The sequence below is a fragment of the Erythrolamprus reginae genome, chromosome 10 (assembly GCF_031021105.1).
Source record: "Erythrolamprus reginae isolate rEryReg1 chromosome 10, rEryReg1.hap1, whole genome shotgun sequence".
NCBI lineage: Eukaryota > Metazoa > Chordata > Lepidosauria > Squamata > Dipsadidae > Erythrolamprus > Erythrolamprus reginae.
Genome location: NC_091959.1, coordinates 14,384,631 through 14,399,361, shown reverse-complemented (window position 1 = coordinate 14,399,361; position 14,731 = coordinate 14,384,631). Strand labels below are relative to the sequence as shown.

General features: G+C 43.8%; 1 protein-coding gene across 1 annotated transcript in view; it reads left to right on the top strand.

Moving 5' to 3' along the window:
* RASGRF1 (Ras protein specific guanine nucleotide releasing factor 1) overlaps nucleotides 1–14,731 on the top strand; it is a 36,816-nt gene that overhangs the window by 15,199 nt on the left and 6,886 nt on the right. The window contains exons 12-16 of the mRNA XM_070763013.1: nucleotides 925–985; nucleotides 3,191–3,294; nucleotides 3,633–3,717; nucleotides 9,924–10,121; nucleotides 10,327–10,406. Of these exons, the coding sequence (XP_070619114.1) occupies nucleotides 925–985; nucleotides 3,191–3,294; nucleotides 3,633–3,717; nucleotides 9,924–10,121; nucleotides 10,327–10,406 (528 nt within the window). The remainder of the gene's footprint in view (nucleotides 1–924; nucleotides 986–3,190; nucleotides 3,295–3,632; nucleotides 3,718–9,923; nucleotides 10,122–10,326; nucleotides 10,407–14,731) is intronic.

The window sequence follows — 14,731 nt, the reverse complement described above, 5'->3', positions numbered from 1 at the left end:
AATAATAATAATAATAATAATAATAATAATAATAATTTATTAGATTTGTATGCCGCCCCTCTCCGAAGACTCGGGGCGGCTCACAACAATAATAAAAACAATATTATAGTAGAACAAATCTAATATTAAAAAACATATAAAACCCTATCATTATTTAGAAAACCAAACAGCACATTCATACCAAACATAAAACAAAGTATAAAAGAGCCTGGGGGAAAGATGTCTCAACTCCCCCGTGAGTCTTGAGTAGTTTACGAAAGACAGGGAGGGTGGGGGCAATTCTAATCTCCGGGGGGGAATTGATTCCAGAGGGCTGGGGCCGCCACAGAGAAGGCTCTTCCCCTGGGGCCTGCCAAACGACATGTTTTTCCTATCGCAGTAAATGAAGTTGAATGTGTATAATTTTAGAAGAGCTGTGCGTACATGCGTGTGTGCGTGTGTACATACACTAAATAGAATAGAATAGAATAGAATTTTATTGGCCAAGTGTGATTGGACACACAAGGAATTTGTCTTGGTGCAGATGCTCTCAGCGTACATAAAAGAAAAATATACATTTGTCAAGAATCATGTGGTACAACACTTAATGATTGTCACAGGGGTCAAATAAGCAATGAAGAAACAATATCATAGTAGATTATCAGGGGTGGGCTATTGCCTGGATGGGGGGGGACAGTGGGGTAACGAAAATGGAGCTCCACCCCAGAGCACCCAATTTGCATTGCAGATGTTGAAACAGAATGCAGGGCGTCCTGCATAACCTACGCCCACAGTGTGGCAGTAAAAATTTTGGTAGCCCATCACTGGAGCAGACCCCCATGATCCAAATGGAGAAGCCCAGAGCCAGAGAAATCCTCGGCTTCCACACAGTTTTTGTCATTGCAAACTCACTGGTGTCATTCTCCGTTTCTATTTGCCTGCCAGGACCCTGACCCAAGATGACCCCGGAGACAACCAGATCACCCTGGAAGAGATTCTGCAAATGGTAATGTCTTCTGGGGTCCCCAAGTGCTCCACAAAGATGCTAATTTGGTTCATTTCCTAAACCAGGAGCCCCGTGCGTTTCGGAGCCAACACTGGGCTTGATAGTCCACAAAGCAAGTCCCGTATAACCACTGTAACAAGGCAGTTGGGAAGATTGGCATTACGTTGAAGAGTTGTGCATTGTTGTGGGTCTTCTAGCCCCCTCAAAAGGGAATGTGGGATGGGAGGCCAAGGCGAAGTCAGAAGGTCAGCAACAGAGGGCCTTGGCGTGGCCTGAGCTCCGCTGAGGCCCCAAGAGCTATTTCAAAGATCTGACCAGACCGCCATGCTCTTTCCTTCTTGGTGCCCTTTGGGTTAAGATTAGACCAATCTGTGACCTCTTCAGCCTCACCTTGAGGCTGCTTCATGGCAGCACCCATGTAAGCAGGTCAGAGATTTCAGCAGAAACACACCTGAGCAGGAATTTATTTATTTATTTATTCGATTTTTTAATGCCACCCTTCTCCTTAAACTCAGGGCGGCTTACAACATGTTAGCAATAGCACTTTTTTAAACAGAGCCAGCCTATTGCCCCCACAATCCGGGACTCAAATTTATTTATTTATTTATTTATTTATTTATTAGATTTGTATGCCGCCCCTCTCCGTAGACTCGGGGCGGCTAACAACAATAATAAAAACAGCATATAACAAATCTAATATTTAAAATAACTAAAAACCCTTATTAAAAACCAAACATACACACAAACATACCATGCATAACATGTATAGGCTTGGGGGTAGAGGAGTATCTCAATTCCCCCATGCCTGACGACAGAGGTAGGTTTTAAGGAGCTTACGAAAGGTGAGAAGGGTGGGGGCAATTCTGATCTCTGGGGGGAGCTGGTTCCAGAGGGTCAGGGCCGCCACTGAGAAGGCTCTTCCCCTGGGTCCCGCCAAACTACATTGTTTAGTCGATGGGACCCAGAAAAGGCGAACTCTGTGGGACCGAACTGGTCGCTGGGATTCATGCAGCAGAAGGCGGTCCCAGAGGTATTCTGGTCCGATACCATGAAGGGCTTTATTGGTCATAACCAACACTTTGAATTGTGACCGGAAACTGCAAAGGAAGGGCCTGGGTTCCCTCCTCCATTTCACCTAGCCCAGCCAAAACTCAACGCCAGGCCCTTGGTGTGGCCTGCTTGATGCACCTCCAAGGTTCCCTGACTGAGCGTGGGTCTCAGCCATCAGGGAGGGGATCTGGGAGCAGGTCAGAATGGACACTTCCCTCCCCCTCTTTCCTGCCCCCTTACACCTGCTGGGGAGGGGTCTTTTGGAGGGGAAAATTCTCCTGGCCACAGCCTGCACTTCACCTCTGAATACACTCTCCCCATGCTTGCCCCCCACTGAATATTTAGTGCCATTTCCTCCATATATGTTCTGGGGTTGTACTACCACAAAGTCCCAGCCCTTTGGAGTTCCTGACCTGGGCGTGGCAGAACAGAAGGCGGCTGAGTCCGTCAGGATCCGGCTCACTCTGGCCCAAACGTATTTATTTATTATTTATTTCATTATTTATTTATTGGATTTATATGCCACCCCTCTCCACAGAGTCGGGGTGGCTAACAACAGTAATAAAACAGCATATAATAATAATCCAATACTAAAAACAGTTAAAAACCCATTATTATAAAAACCAAACATACACACGCATATACCATGCATAAAATTGTAGAGGCCTAGGGGAAAGAGTATCTCAATTCCCCCATGCCTGGCGGAAGAGGTGGGTTTTAAGCAGCTTACGAAAGGCAAGGAAGGTGGAGGCAATTCTAATCTCTGGGGGGAGTTGGTTCCAGAGGGCCGGGGCCACCACAGAGAAGGCTCTTCCCCTGGGTCCCGCCAAGCGACATTTTTAGTTGACGGGACCTGGAGAAGACCTACTCTGTGGGACCTAACTGGTCGCTGGGATTCGTGCAGCAGAAGGCGGTCCCTGAGATAATCTGGTCCGATGCCATGAAGGGCTTTATAGGTCATAACCAACACTTTGATTGCTCTCGCAGCTGCATTCTGCACGATCTGAAGTTTCCGAACACTTTTCAAAGGTAGCCCCATGTAGAGAGCGTTACAGTAGTACAGTAGTAGCGTTACAGTAGTATCTGAGCAGGTTCCTTTGCTTCACCTTCATTTGGGGACCCCCATGTAAGCAGCCCCTTCTTTTCCCATTTCAGGCTACGGGGGTCAAGGCAGAACCCTTTGAAAATCACTCGGCTTTAGAAATAGCTGAGCAGCTCACCTTACTGGATCACCTGGTCTTCAAGACGATACCCTACGAGTGAGTAACGAGCTCTTTGACACGCAGTCGGGAGTGCAGCTAAGGTGAAGGGTGCAACATTGCATTCAGATGGTGGGGGGAAGGGAGGGCATTGTTCCTGTGGGTGATTTTGCAAATACAGGTCCAAACAAAGATGAAAATGAATGTCTCATAGACATCCATCCCCTCCATCTCATCCAAGGGGCTTGTGGGTGTGAGGCTGCCCCCACCACCACCATATTCACTTGCAAAGACCTTAGGAGGAGACACCCATTTCCTCAAGGGCTGAAGACAAGGTGGGTGGGGCTGGGATAAATTCTTGAGGGGGCCCAGCTCATCCCGAGACCTCTTGTTTTCAGAGAATTCTTTGGACAAGGATGGATGAAGGTGGAAAAGAATGAGCGGACACCCTACATCCTGATGAACACGAAGCACTTCAATGACGTGAGTGTCCAGATGTCCACCTTATCCTGATGGGTAGAACTGTGCTCCTTTTCCAGGGGAAAATATTTCAGCCTGCTTGATTGGCCTTGGGATTCCCGTGTTGAACTGCCCCGCAGATCTGCCCGGGGTTTTTAAAAGTCCCTCTCGTTCAACATTGTTTACAAGGTTGAACGAGAGGGAAGTGTTTTTAATAGGAAAGTGAACACAAGAACAAGGGGGCACAATCTGAAGTTAGTTGGGGGAAAGATCAAAAGCAACGTGAGAAAATATTGTTTCCCTGAAAGAGTAGTAGATCCTTGGAACAAACCTCCAGCAGACGTGGTTGGTAAATCCACAGTAACTGAATTTAAACATGCCTGGGATAAACATATATCCATTGTAAGATAAAATACAGGAAATAGTATAAGGGCGGACTAGATGGACCATGAGGTCTTTTTCTGCCGTCAGTCTTCTATGTTTCTACAAAGGTCCTCCTTCTCCACCATTACCACCGTGGTGGGCAGCTCAGTGCTCTCTTTTGAGGATGTAGAAGAGGCATGGAAGGGCTGGTCCTTTCCTGGCCGGAGAATTCTTTCTTCCTTTGGAGAGGACAGTGCAATAAAAAGCAACCTTTCCTTTGGGGGTGATCCTCAAAAGTCCCCGATGAATTAAGAAACATTGCGGTTCAGGAGCTCTTTCGAAGAACTGCCTGTGAATATGCTGGGTGAAAGTTTGGACAGTTGACACAAACAGAAGAAACGGCTTCACTTGTGTTCTGTCAGGCTCTCTGGTAGACTTCTCCCAACAATTCACAGGTACAAATTTCAGACACACACACGTTTGAAAATTCAAAACAATGTTCTTTATAATGAAAATTCACTTAAACCAAGTCCTCTTTTGGTATAGCAAAGTGCACTCGTCTTCAAACAAACTGGTAATTTGTACAAGTCCCTTATCAGTTCTGTGATACTTAGCTTGCAGCTGTGAGGTAATTCACAGTCCTTCTTCCTTCACAAAGTGAAACACACTTTGCTCTGGTATAGTTTCAAAGCGGGGGGAAAAATCAGCACACAAAAGGTCAAAGTCAGTAAAGCAGTCATGAAACACAATGATTAGACAATCCTCCACAATGTCCAAACCCACAGGCTGCTCTTTATCGCAGCCTCACTAATGACCACAGCCCCACCCAACCACAGGTGGCCTCATTTTCTTTGATAATAATCTCTCAGTTGTTGTTGCCTATGCATCGCTCTCCGCATGCGTGGCTGTATCATTAACTCTTGTTCTGAATCCAAGGAGGAGCTAGATAATTGATCTCCTTCTGAGCTGTCTGCCCCACTCTCCTCCTCCCTGTCACTCATGTCTTCTTGGTCAGAGGAGCTTTCATCATCAGATTCCACCGGGGGCAAAACAGGCCTGCAGCATGTGGATGTCTCCCCCACATCCACAGTCCTTGGGGCAGGAGCTGGGCCAGAGCTAACCACAACAATTTGAAGGCATCTACTGCTATTACCAGATTAAGCTAGTTGGCCACTTAGGTCCATGCTTCCCAAGTGCACAAACTTTCCCGATTCCCAGGTTAGAAATCCAGAAAACTATCTTTGCTAGAGGCCTCTGAAGGGAGTTCAGAAATTTCAGGAGGCAGAACAGGAGAAAGGAGCTCGGAGGTCTTGTAATCCAAATCCCTGTTCAAGCAGGAGACCCTCAAATACCATCCTACCATTCTTGAAAACCCCCAGTGAGGGAGCCCCCGTGTCTCCTAGATCCTCCTCACTGTTGCTGCTCTTGAGCCAGGTACCACCTACTCCGTCTGCTCTTGTTGTTCTCCCATGCTGCAGGATATGGTTGAAAAATACTTCCAGGCTTCCAAGATCATGTCTGCCAGCTCCTTCAACCCTGGGATAATATTTATTTATTTATTTATTTATTTATTATTTAGATTTGTATGCCGCCCCTCTCCGCAGACTCGGGGCGGCTCACAACAAGTGAAAAAACAATCTACAACAAATCTAAATTACTGTTTAAAAATATTTAAAAGACCCCATATTCTAAACACACATACATACAAACATACCATTCATAAATTGTATCTGCCCAGGGGAGATGTTTCAGTTCCCCCATGCCTGACGACAGAGGTGGGTCTTAAGGAGTTTACGAAAGGCAAGGAGAGTAGGGGCAGTTCTAATCTCCGGAGGGAGTTAATAATAATAATAATAATAATAATAATAATAATAATAATAATAATAATAATTATGAGACAGCAGGATTGAGGAGAAGCAGATAGAGAAATTAGTGAAATACGAAGATCTAAAAATCGAGCTGCAACGACTCTGGCATAAGCCCGTGAAAGCGGTCCCAGTGGTACTTGGCACGCTGGGCGCAGTACCAAAGGATCTCAGTGGACATTTGAAAACCATTGGAATTGACAAAATCTCCATCTGTCAATTGCAAAAGGCCGCTTTACTGGGATCGGCAAACATAATTCGCCGCTACATCACGCAGTCCTAGGTGCTTGGGAAGCGCCCAATTGGTGATGAAATACGAAATCCAGCATAGTGATCTCGTTTGCTGTGTTGTACTGACATAATAATAATAATAATAATAATAATAATAATAATAATAATAATAATAATAATGAGACAGCAGAATTGAGGAGAAGCAGCTAGAGAAATTAGTGAAATACGAACATCTAAAAATCAAGCTGCAACGACTCTGGCATAAGCAATTGAAAGTGGTCCCAGTGGTCCTTAGCACACTGGCGCAGTACCAAAGGATCTCAGCCGACATTTGAAAACCATTGGAATTGACAAAATCTCCATCTGTCAATTGCAAAAGGCCGCTTTACTGGGATCGGCAAACATAATTTGCCGCTACATCACGCAGTCCTAGGTGCTTGGGAAGCGCCTGACTGGTGATGAAATACGAAATCCAGCATAGTGATCTCGTTTACTATGTTGTATTGACATAATAATAATAATAACAATAACAACAACAACAAAACAACAATGATGATGATAATAATAATAATAATAACAACAATTATTGTTGTTGTTGTTGTTGTTATTATTATTATCATTTATTAGATTTGTATGCCGCCCCTCTCCGTAGACTCAGAGCGGCTCACAACAAAATAAAACAGTGTAAGAAATCTCATATTAAATCTAATATTAAAAACATCTAAAACCCAACATTAAAACCATACAACACAATCATACCATGTGTAAACTATATAAGCCTGGGGGATCCCAGTTCCCCCATGCCTGGCGACATAAGGGAGTCTTTAGCAACTTACAAAAGGCAAGGAGGGTGGGGGCGGCTCTAATCTCTGGGGAGAGTTGATTCCAGGGGGCCAGGGCCGCCACAGAGAAGGCTCTTCCCCTGGGGCCCGCCAGACGACATTGTTTTGTCGATGGGATCCGGAGAAGGGACCTTATCGGTCGCTGGGATTCGTGCAGCAGAAGGCGGTCCAGTAAGTATTCTGGTCTGATGCCATGTAGGGCTTTATAGGTCATTACCAACACTTTGAATTGTGACCGGAAACTAATCGGCAGCTAGTGCAGGGCACGGAGTGTTGGAGATATGTTGGCAAATCTGGGTAGCCCCACGATAGCTCTCGCGGCTGCATTCTGCACGATCTGGAGTTTCCGAACACTCTTCAAAGGTAGCCCCATGTAGAGAGCGGATGTCATCCATCTGATCCTGGTGATTTAAACTCTGTTAGAGTCTGTTAGAGTCTTATCATTTTCTTGCCTATTTTGACTTGTACTCTTCTACTCTTTTATCTGTCTTTTAGGTGCCATTTTTGTTAGGTTGGACTATCCCCCCCCCCCTTTTGTATAAAGACAGATGCAAAGAATGAATTGAGCAGTTCCGCTTTCCATCTTCTCCCATTAGTGAACTGACCAATTCCTTGACTTTTGTCTTGGTTATTGCATGTTGGAAGAAACTTCGTTGTTGTTATTTTTGACACTTGTTGCAAGTCTTAATTCATTCTGAGCAGGGGCAGATTGCACTTACTGCTGATACCCGTGTTCGCTGAAATTCCTAAAAAGAAATAATCAGACAAAGAAGGCTTCGGAGAAGAAACAGGGTTTATTTGGGCACAGTAATTTCTCTACTGTCCCACGCGGTTTGCAAAGCGCGCGGTGCCATCCCAAGGATGCACATTTACAGAAACAAAATGCAGGTTAGTTATACCCTAACACAGACCCCTCCCAGGTACGTCAGCTAATCTGAAATACTGGGTTACAAACTAAGTCCACCTCCCGATACGTGCATTTCTCCTATACCCTTATCCTAACCTAAAAAGCTACGTGCAGGTATTTTGGGTTTCCTGCCTTTCAACATGGGACACAAACAATAGTAGATTATCTATTCTTGCTGACCATTTATCACAAGTTTCAACAATACTTAACTGTTTGTTTTACTCTTCGGCTTCTTGCTACAAAGGTCACTGGAAAAACTTTTAATCAGTCCCAAAAGGAGAGTTCTAGCAATGGTCACACATTTTTATATACAAAACTTTAATTTTTAAAATCTTCAGCTCTCACCTGCGTGCGAGTGTGTGTGTGTGTGTCCCACCATGTTTTTGTTTTTGCACATATGCCGGAAGCCAAATCTTGTGATGGGAGAAGAGATTTTGGCAAAATTGTTGAAATAATAATAATAATAATAATGATGATGATGATGATGATGATGATGATGTTGTTTGGTTTTAAATATGATAGGGTTTTATATGCTTCTTTTTAATATTAGATTTGTTTCGCTGTAATATTGTTTTTATTATTATTGTGAGCTGCCCCGAGTCCTCGGAGAGGGGTGGCATACAAATCTAATAAATTATTAAATTATTATTATTATTATTATTATTATTATTATTATTATTATTATTATATTGTTGTTGTTGCTGCTGTTATTATTATTATTATTATTATTATTATTATTATTATTATTATTTATTAGACTTGTGTGCCGCCACTCTCGGAAGACTCGAAGCGGCTCACAACAAATAATACAGAAATACAAATCTAATATTAAAAACAATTACAAAAAAACCATTATAAAACAGTCATGCAATCATATGCCACTGCAGCTCACAACACATCAAAAACAATATATCATATACATATCTAAAAAAAACCCCAATTAATATAAAAAACTTTAAAAAACACTAATAAGATTTAAAATCATTCATTTCCATTCACTCAGCGCAAAACATACTACTCTCATCGGCCAGGGGGCTACAGTGTAATGGCCCCAAGCCTGGTGGCATCAATAGGTCTTTTAAGCTTTTATGGAAGGCGAGGAGGGTGGGGGCAGTGCGAATCTCTGAGGGCAGCTGATTCCAGAGGGCTGGGGCCCCCACAGAGAAGGCTCTTCCCCTAGGTCCCGCCAAACGACATTGTCTAGTAAAGTTGACGGGACCTAGCCGCTCGCTGGGACTCCTGCGGCAGAGGGCGGTATGTTAGTCTAGCAGCTGTAATTCCCATGCAGGCCTGGTGGCAGGCAGCTGTATGGTTGTGCTCAGAACTGGGGTCTTCCTTCTGCTGTCGGTAATAATAATAATAATAATAATAATAATAATAATAATAATTTATTACATTTGTACGCCGCCCCTCTCCAAAGACTCGGGGCGGCTCACAACAACGATAAAAACAATATTATAATGGCACAAATCTAATATTAAAAAACTAAAAACCCTATCATAATTAAAAACCAAACAGCACATACATACCAAACATAAATTATAATAAGCCTGGGGGAAAGATGTCTCAAATCCCCTATGCCTGGCGGTATAGGTGGGTCTTAAGTAGTTTACGGAACACAAGGAGGGTGGGAGCAGTTCTAATCTCCGGGGTGAGTTGATTCCAGAGGGCTGGGGCCGCCACAGAGAAGGCTCTTCCCCTGGGGCCCTCCAGACGACATTGTTTAGTCGACGGGACCTGGAGAAGGCCAATTCTGTGGGACCTTATCGGCCGCTGGGATTCGTGCGGTAGCAGGCGGTTCCGGAGGTACTCTGGTCCAATGCCATGTAGGGCTTTAAAGGTCATGACCAACACTTTGAATTGTGCCAATGCTGATCGGCAGCCTTCCTCATCTTCCCTCCGCTTTGGCCTCCCCTTTTCCCTTGGGACGCAAGGGGCTTTTCTTATCATTTGGAGCTGCACACAAACCCTCCCAGGGGCTGTCATGCCCACCCAACCTCTCCCCGATGATGACCCCTACAGATCAGCAACCTGATCGCCTCCGAGATCCTCCGCAACGAGGACATGGCTGCCCGGGTGAGCACGATCGAGAAGTGGGTTGCTGTGGCGGATATTTGCCGGTGCCTGCACAACTACAATGCCGTTCTTGAGATCAACTCGGCCTTCAACCGCAGTGCCATCTTCCGCCTGAAGAAGACTTGGATGAAGGTGTCAAAGCCGGTGAGTCCATCAGCATCCCCGCGGCCAACTCTGTGGGACCTAATCGGCCGCTGGGATTCGTGCGGCAGAAGACGGTCCCATAGATATTCTGGTCCGATGCCATGTAGGGCATGTCCATCTATCAGTTCTGACTCCCCCCTTGGAAATCCCCATGGCCCAGGCTCCCTTCCCCCCTTTGCTTCTCTAACTCTTTCCTTTCTCCCAGACCAAAGCTGTCATTGATAAGCTACAACGGCTGGTGTATTCGGAAGGACGGTTTAAAAACTTGAGGGAAGCTCTGAAAAAGTAAGTTGCCTATGTTGCTCCTACTCGGGGAGGGGGTCAGAGGGCAGGAGCGAGGCCCTTGCCCAGCCTGGGCAGCTGGTGACTCCAGGAGAGGAGAGCCAAGGGGAGGCTGCACCCAGCCTTGCCCACGTAGATGGTGCCATGGCAAGAGCCAGGCATTGATTTGATTGATTTATTAGATTTGTATGCCACCCCTCTGTGTAGACTCGGGGCGGCTCACAGCAATGATAAAAACTATATACAATGACAAATCTAATAGTTAGAATCTAAAATAACAATAATACATTTTAAAAAGTCTAAAAAACAAGAAACCCCAATATATTAAAAAACATACATACAGCCATATCATACACAAAAAAACCTTCATAGGCAGGGGGAGATGTTTCAATTCCCTCATACTTGACGACAGAGGTGGGTTTTCAGGAGTTTACAGTCAGAAGTGGAAAGATTGTCCCAGCCACGTGCTGTAATGCAGCCATGTGTCCAGCCTCCACTTCCACAGCGCCCCCCAAGGAGGAGGGCTGTGTGGACAACTGTCGGTTCAGGAAGATTGCGTGCAGTTGAGCAAAAACATAGCAATTTTGGTCTCTCTGTATCGAATTCCTATAGTGTTCTTGCGGATTTAAATAGTAAGGATGTTGGAGATATTAGCAAGGTCCCTCAGGCAGAGAATGAGGGGATGTTCAAAGGGGAAGTTGTCGTAAATGTCACCAAACCATCAAGTACAGTTAGTAGAAATAAAAAGAGGACACATTTTCTTGTGGGTGATTCGACCGTTAGAGGTGTTGATTTGGGACAGAGCAAGGATGTGGTTAAGGTGCTGAGGTGTCTCCCAGGGGCCACTGCCAGCAGGGACAGGAGGCGGATTACAAACATTGTTAAGACTGTGAGTAAAGGTAATAATGTTGATGTGGTGGTGCATCTTGGCACAAATGATTTGTCCCAGAGAAATGTTAATGTAGTAAAAAGAGATTTTCAATGTCTAAGTGTGGAGCTGGGTAAAATAACTGATTCAGTGACTTTCTCAGAGGTGTTACCGGTTTGTGGCCAAGAGGATAAAACAACGTGTATCAGAGAGTTTAATGTGTGGTTAAGGCAGTGGTGTAAAGCTGAAGGTTTTGGCTATGTAAGTCATGATGTCAGTAGGTGGTCTAATAGGGAGTTGTTTAAGAGGGATGGTTTGCATCCATCATACAGAGGTACCCAGGTGCTCGGTGAGGAATTCAGAACTTTTTTGGACAGGCATTTAAACTAGGTAAAGGGGACAGAGATGTAACTGATGTGGGTGATTTCTGTCCCCGACCAATGAGGATAAAGCAGTTTTTGGAAGCTTATGAAAAGGGAGCTGCAAATAATATAGATGTAGTTGTTGATGATAAGGGGCAAACTAATAACGAAAATAATGTTCTTCGGGTAATGTGCACAAATGCTCGAAGCTTGAGCAACAAGCTCTGTGAATTAATGGCCATAATATCTAGAGATAATTTGGACCTGGTTGCCATAACTGAGACATGGTTTAAGGATTCTAATGAATGGGAAATATCCATACCAGGATATACACTGTATAGGAAGGATAGAATAGAGAGAAGGGGAGGTGGAGTAGCCATTTATATTAAAGAAAGTCTAAAAACAACACTAATTCAAAATACGTGTCAAGATCTAGAGACTCTCTGGATTTGCATGCAAAATAAAGAAGGTTCTGTCATTAGAATTGGGGTGATCTATAGGCCTCCAGGGCAATCCGAGGAATATGACAACAAGATGGTGGGTGAAATTACCCAAATGGCAGTAAAGGGAGATATTGTGGTTATGGGTGATTTCAACATGCCTGATGTTGACTGGAATATCCCCAGTGCCCTTACATGCAAAAGTAAGAATATAGTAGAGGCCTTTAGAGGAGCAGCTCTGGCACAGCTGGTTAAGACACCAACTAGAGGGGAGAATATTCTAGATTTAGTTTTTACGAATGGGAATTGGGTTTCAGATGTCAAGGTGGGAGAAAATTTAGGTTGCAGTGACCTAAATGTTTGTGGTTTGATGTAAAAACTCATTGTGAGCAATCCTATAATGCAACCAAAGTATTGGATTTCAGAAAAACAAATTTTAATGCAATGGGAGAATATTTAGATAATGAATTAAAGGGGAGGGATAAAATGGCAGGAGCGAGCATCCAGTGGACTGTATTAAAAAAGGCCATCTTAAAAGCCACTGGACTGTATGTAAGACAAATAACTAAAGGTAAAAGGAAGAAGAAACCGCTATGGTTTAGCAATGATGTAAGGGCTATAGTCAATGAAAAAAAAGGCTGCCTATAGGAGGTATAAAGAGTCTGGAAGTATAGCTGATAGGGAGGTATATAAAATGAGACAGAAGGAGGCGAAACAGATAATATATGCTGCTAAAGCCTCAAAAGAGGAAGAAATTGCCAAATCTGTAAAGAAGGGGGATAAAACCTTCTTCAGATATATTAATGATAAGAAGAAGAAAAACTGCGGCATCACGAAGCTTAGTACCGGGAATAATACATGCATTAATGGGAATAAGGAGATCGCTGACCATTTCAATAGCTACTTCTGTTCAGTTTTCTCAAAAGACACCTTACAAAATAATACTATAGAGGGATATAGCATTGCTTCCAGCTGTACGGATTCAGCTCCAGTGATCTTAGAAGCCGATGTCTTAGAAGAACTTGAACGATTAAAGATAAATAAGGCAATGGGTCCAGATGGCATCCACCCCAGAGTTCTTAAAGAACTCAGATCTGTCATTGCTACCCCCCTGACTGATTTGTTTAACCAATCCTTGTTAACAGGAGAAGTTCCTGAGGATTGGAGAATGGCCAGTGTTGTGCCTATTCACAAGAAGGGCAGTAGAGAAGAAGCTGGTAACTACAGGCCAGTTAGCTTGACATCAGTTGTAGTTAAAATGATGGAGACTCTACTCAAAAAGAGGATAAATCAGCACCTAAAAAACAATAACTTATTAGACCCAAATCAGCATGGCTTTACTGAAGGCAAATCATGTCAGACTAATCTCATTGATTTCTTTGACTATGTCACAAAGGTGTTGGATGAAGGTGGTGCCGTGGATATTGCCTACCTGGACTTCAGCAAAGCCTTTGATACGGTTCCACATAAAGAGCTGATAGATAAATTAGTGAAGATTGGACTTAATCCCTGGATAGTTCAATGGATTTGCAGCTGGCTGAAGCGTAGACATCAGAGAGTTATTGTTAATGGCGAGTATTCTGAGCAGAGTCAGGTTACAAGCGGTGTGCCACAAGGATCTGTTCTGGGTCCTATTCTTTTTAATATATTTGTGAGTGACATAGGGGAAGGTTTGGTAGGGAAGGTTTGCCTATTTGCCGATGACTCTAAAGTGTGCAATAGGGTTGATATTCCTGGAGGCGTCTGTAATATGGTAAATGATTTAGCTTTACTAGATAAATGGTCTAAGCAATGGAAACTGCAGTTTAATGTTTCCAAATGTAAAATAATGCACTTGGGGAAAAGGAATCCTCAATCTGAGTATTGTATTGGCAGTTCAGTGTTGGCAAATACTTCAAAAGAAAAGGATTTAGGGGTAGTGATTTCTGACAGTCTCAAAATGGGTGAACAGTGCAGTCAGGCGGTAGGGAAAGCAAGTAGGATGCTTGGCTGCATAGCTAGAGGTATAACAAGCAGGAAGAGGGAGATTATGATCCCACTATATAGAATGATGGTGAGACCACATTTGGAATACTGTGTTCAGTTCTGGAGACCTCACCTACAAAAAGATATAGACAAAATTGAACGGGTCCAAAGACGGGCTACAAGAATGGTGGAAGGTCTTAAGCATAAAACGTATCAGGAAAGACTTAATGAACTCCATCTGTATAGTCTGGAGGACAGAAGGAAAAGGGGGGACATGATCGAAACATTTAAATATATTAAAGGGTTAAATAAGGTCCAGGAGGGAAGTGTTTTTAATAGGAAAGTGAACACAAGAACAAGGGGACACAATCTGAAGTTAGTTGGGGGAAAGATCAAAAGCAACATGAGAAAATATTATTTTACTGAAAGAGTAGTAGATCCTTGGAACAAACTTCCAGCAGATGTGGTAGATAAATCCACAGTAACTGAATTTAAACATGCCTGGGATAAACATATATCCATCCTAAGATAAAATACAGAAAATAGTATAAGGGCAGACTAGATGGACCATGAGGTCTTTTTCTGCCGTCAGACTTCTATGTTTCTATGTTTCTATGTTTACGAAAGGCAAGGAGGGTGGGGGCAGTTCTAATCTCTGGAGGGAGCTGACTCCAGAGGGTCGGAGCCGCCACA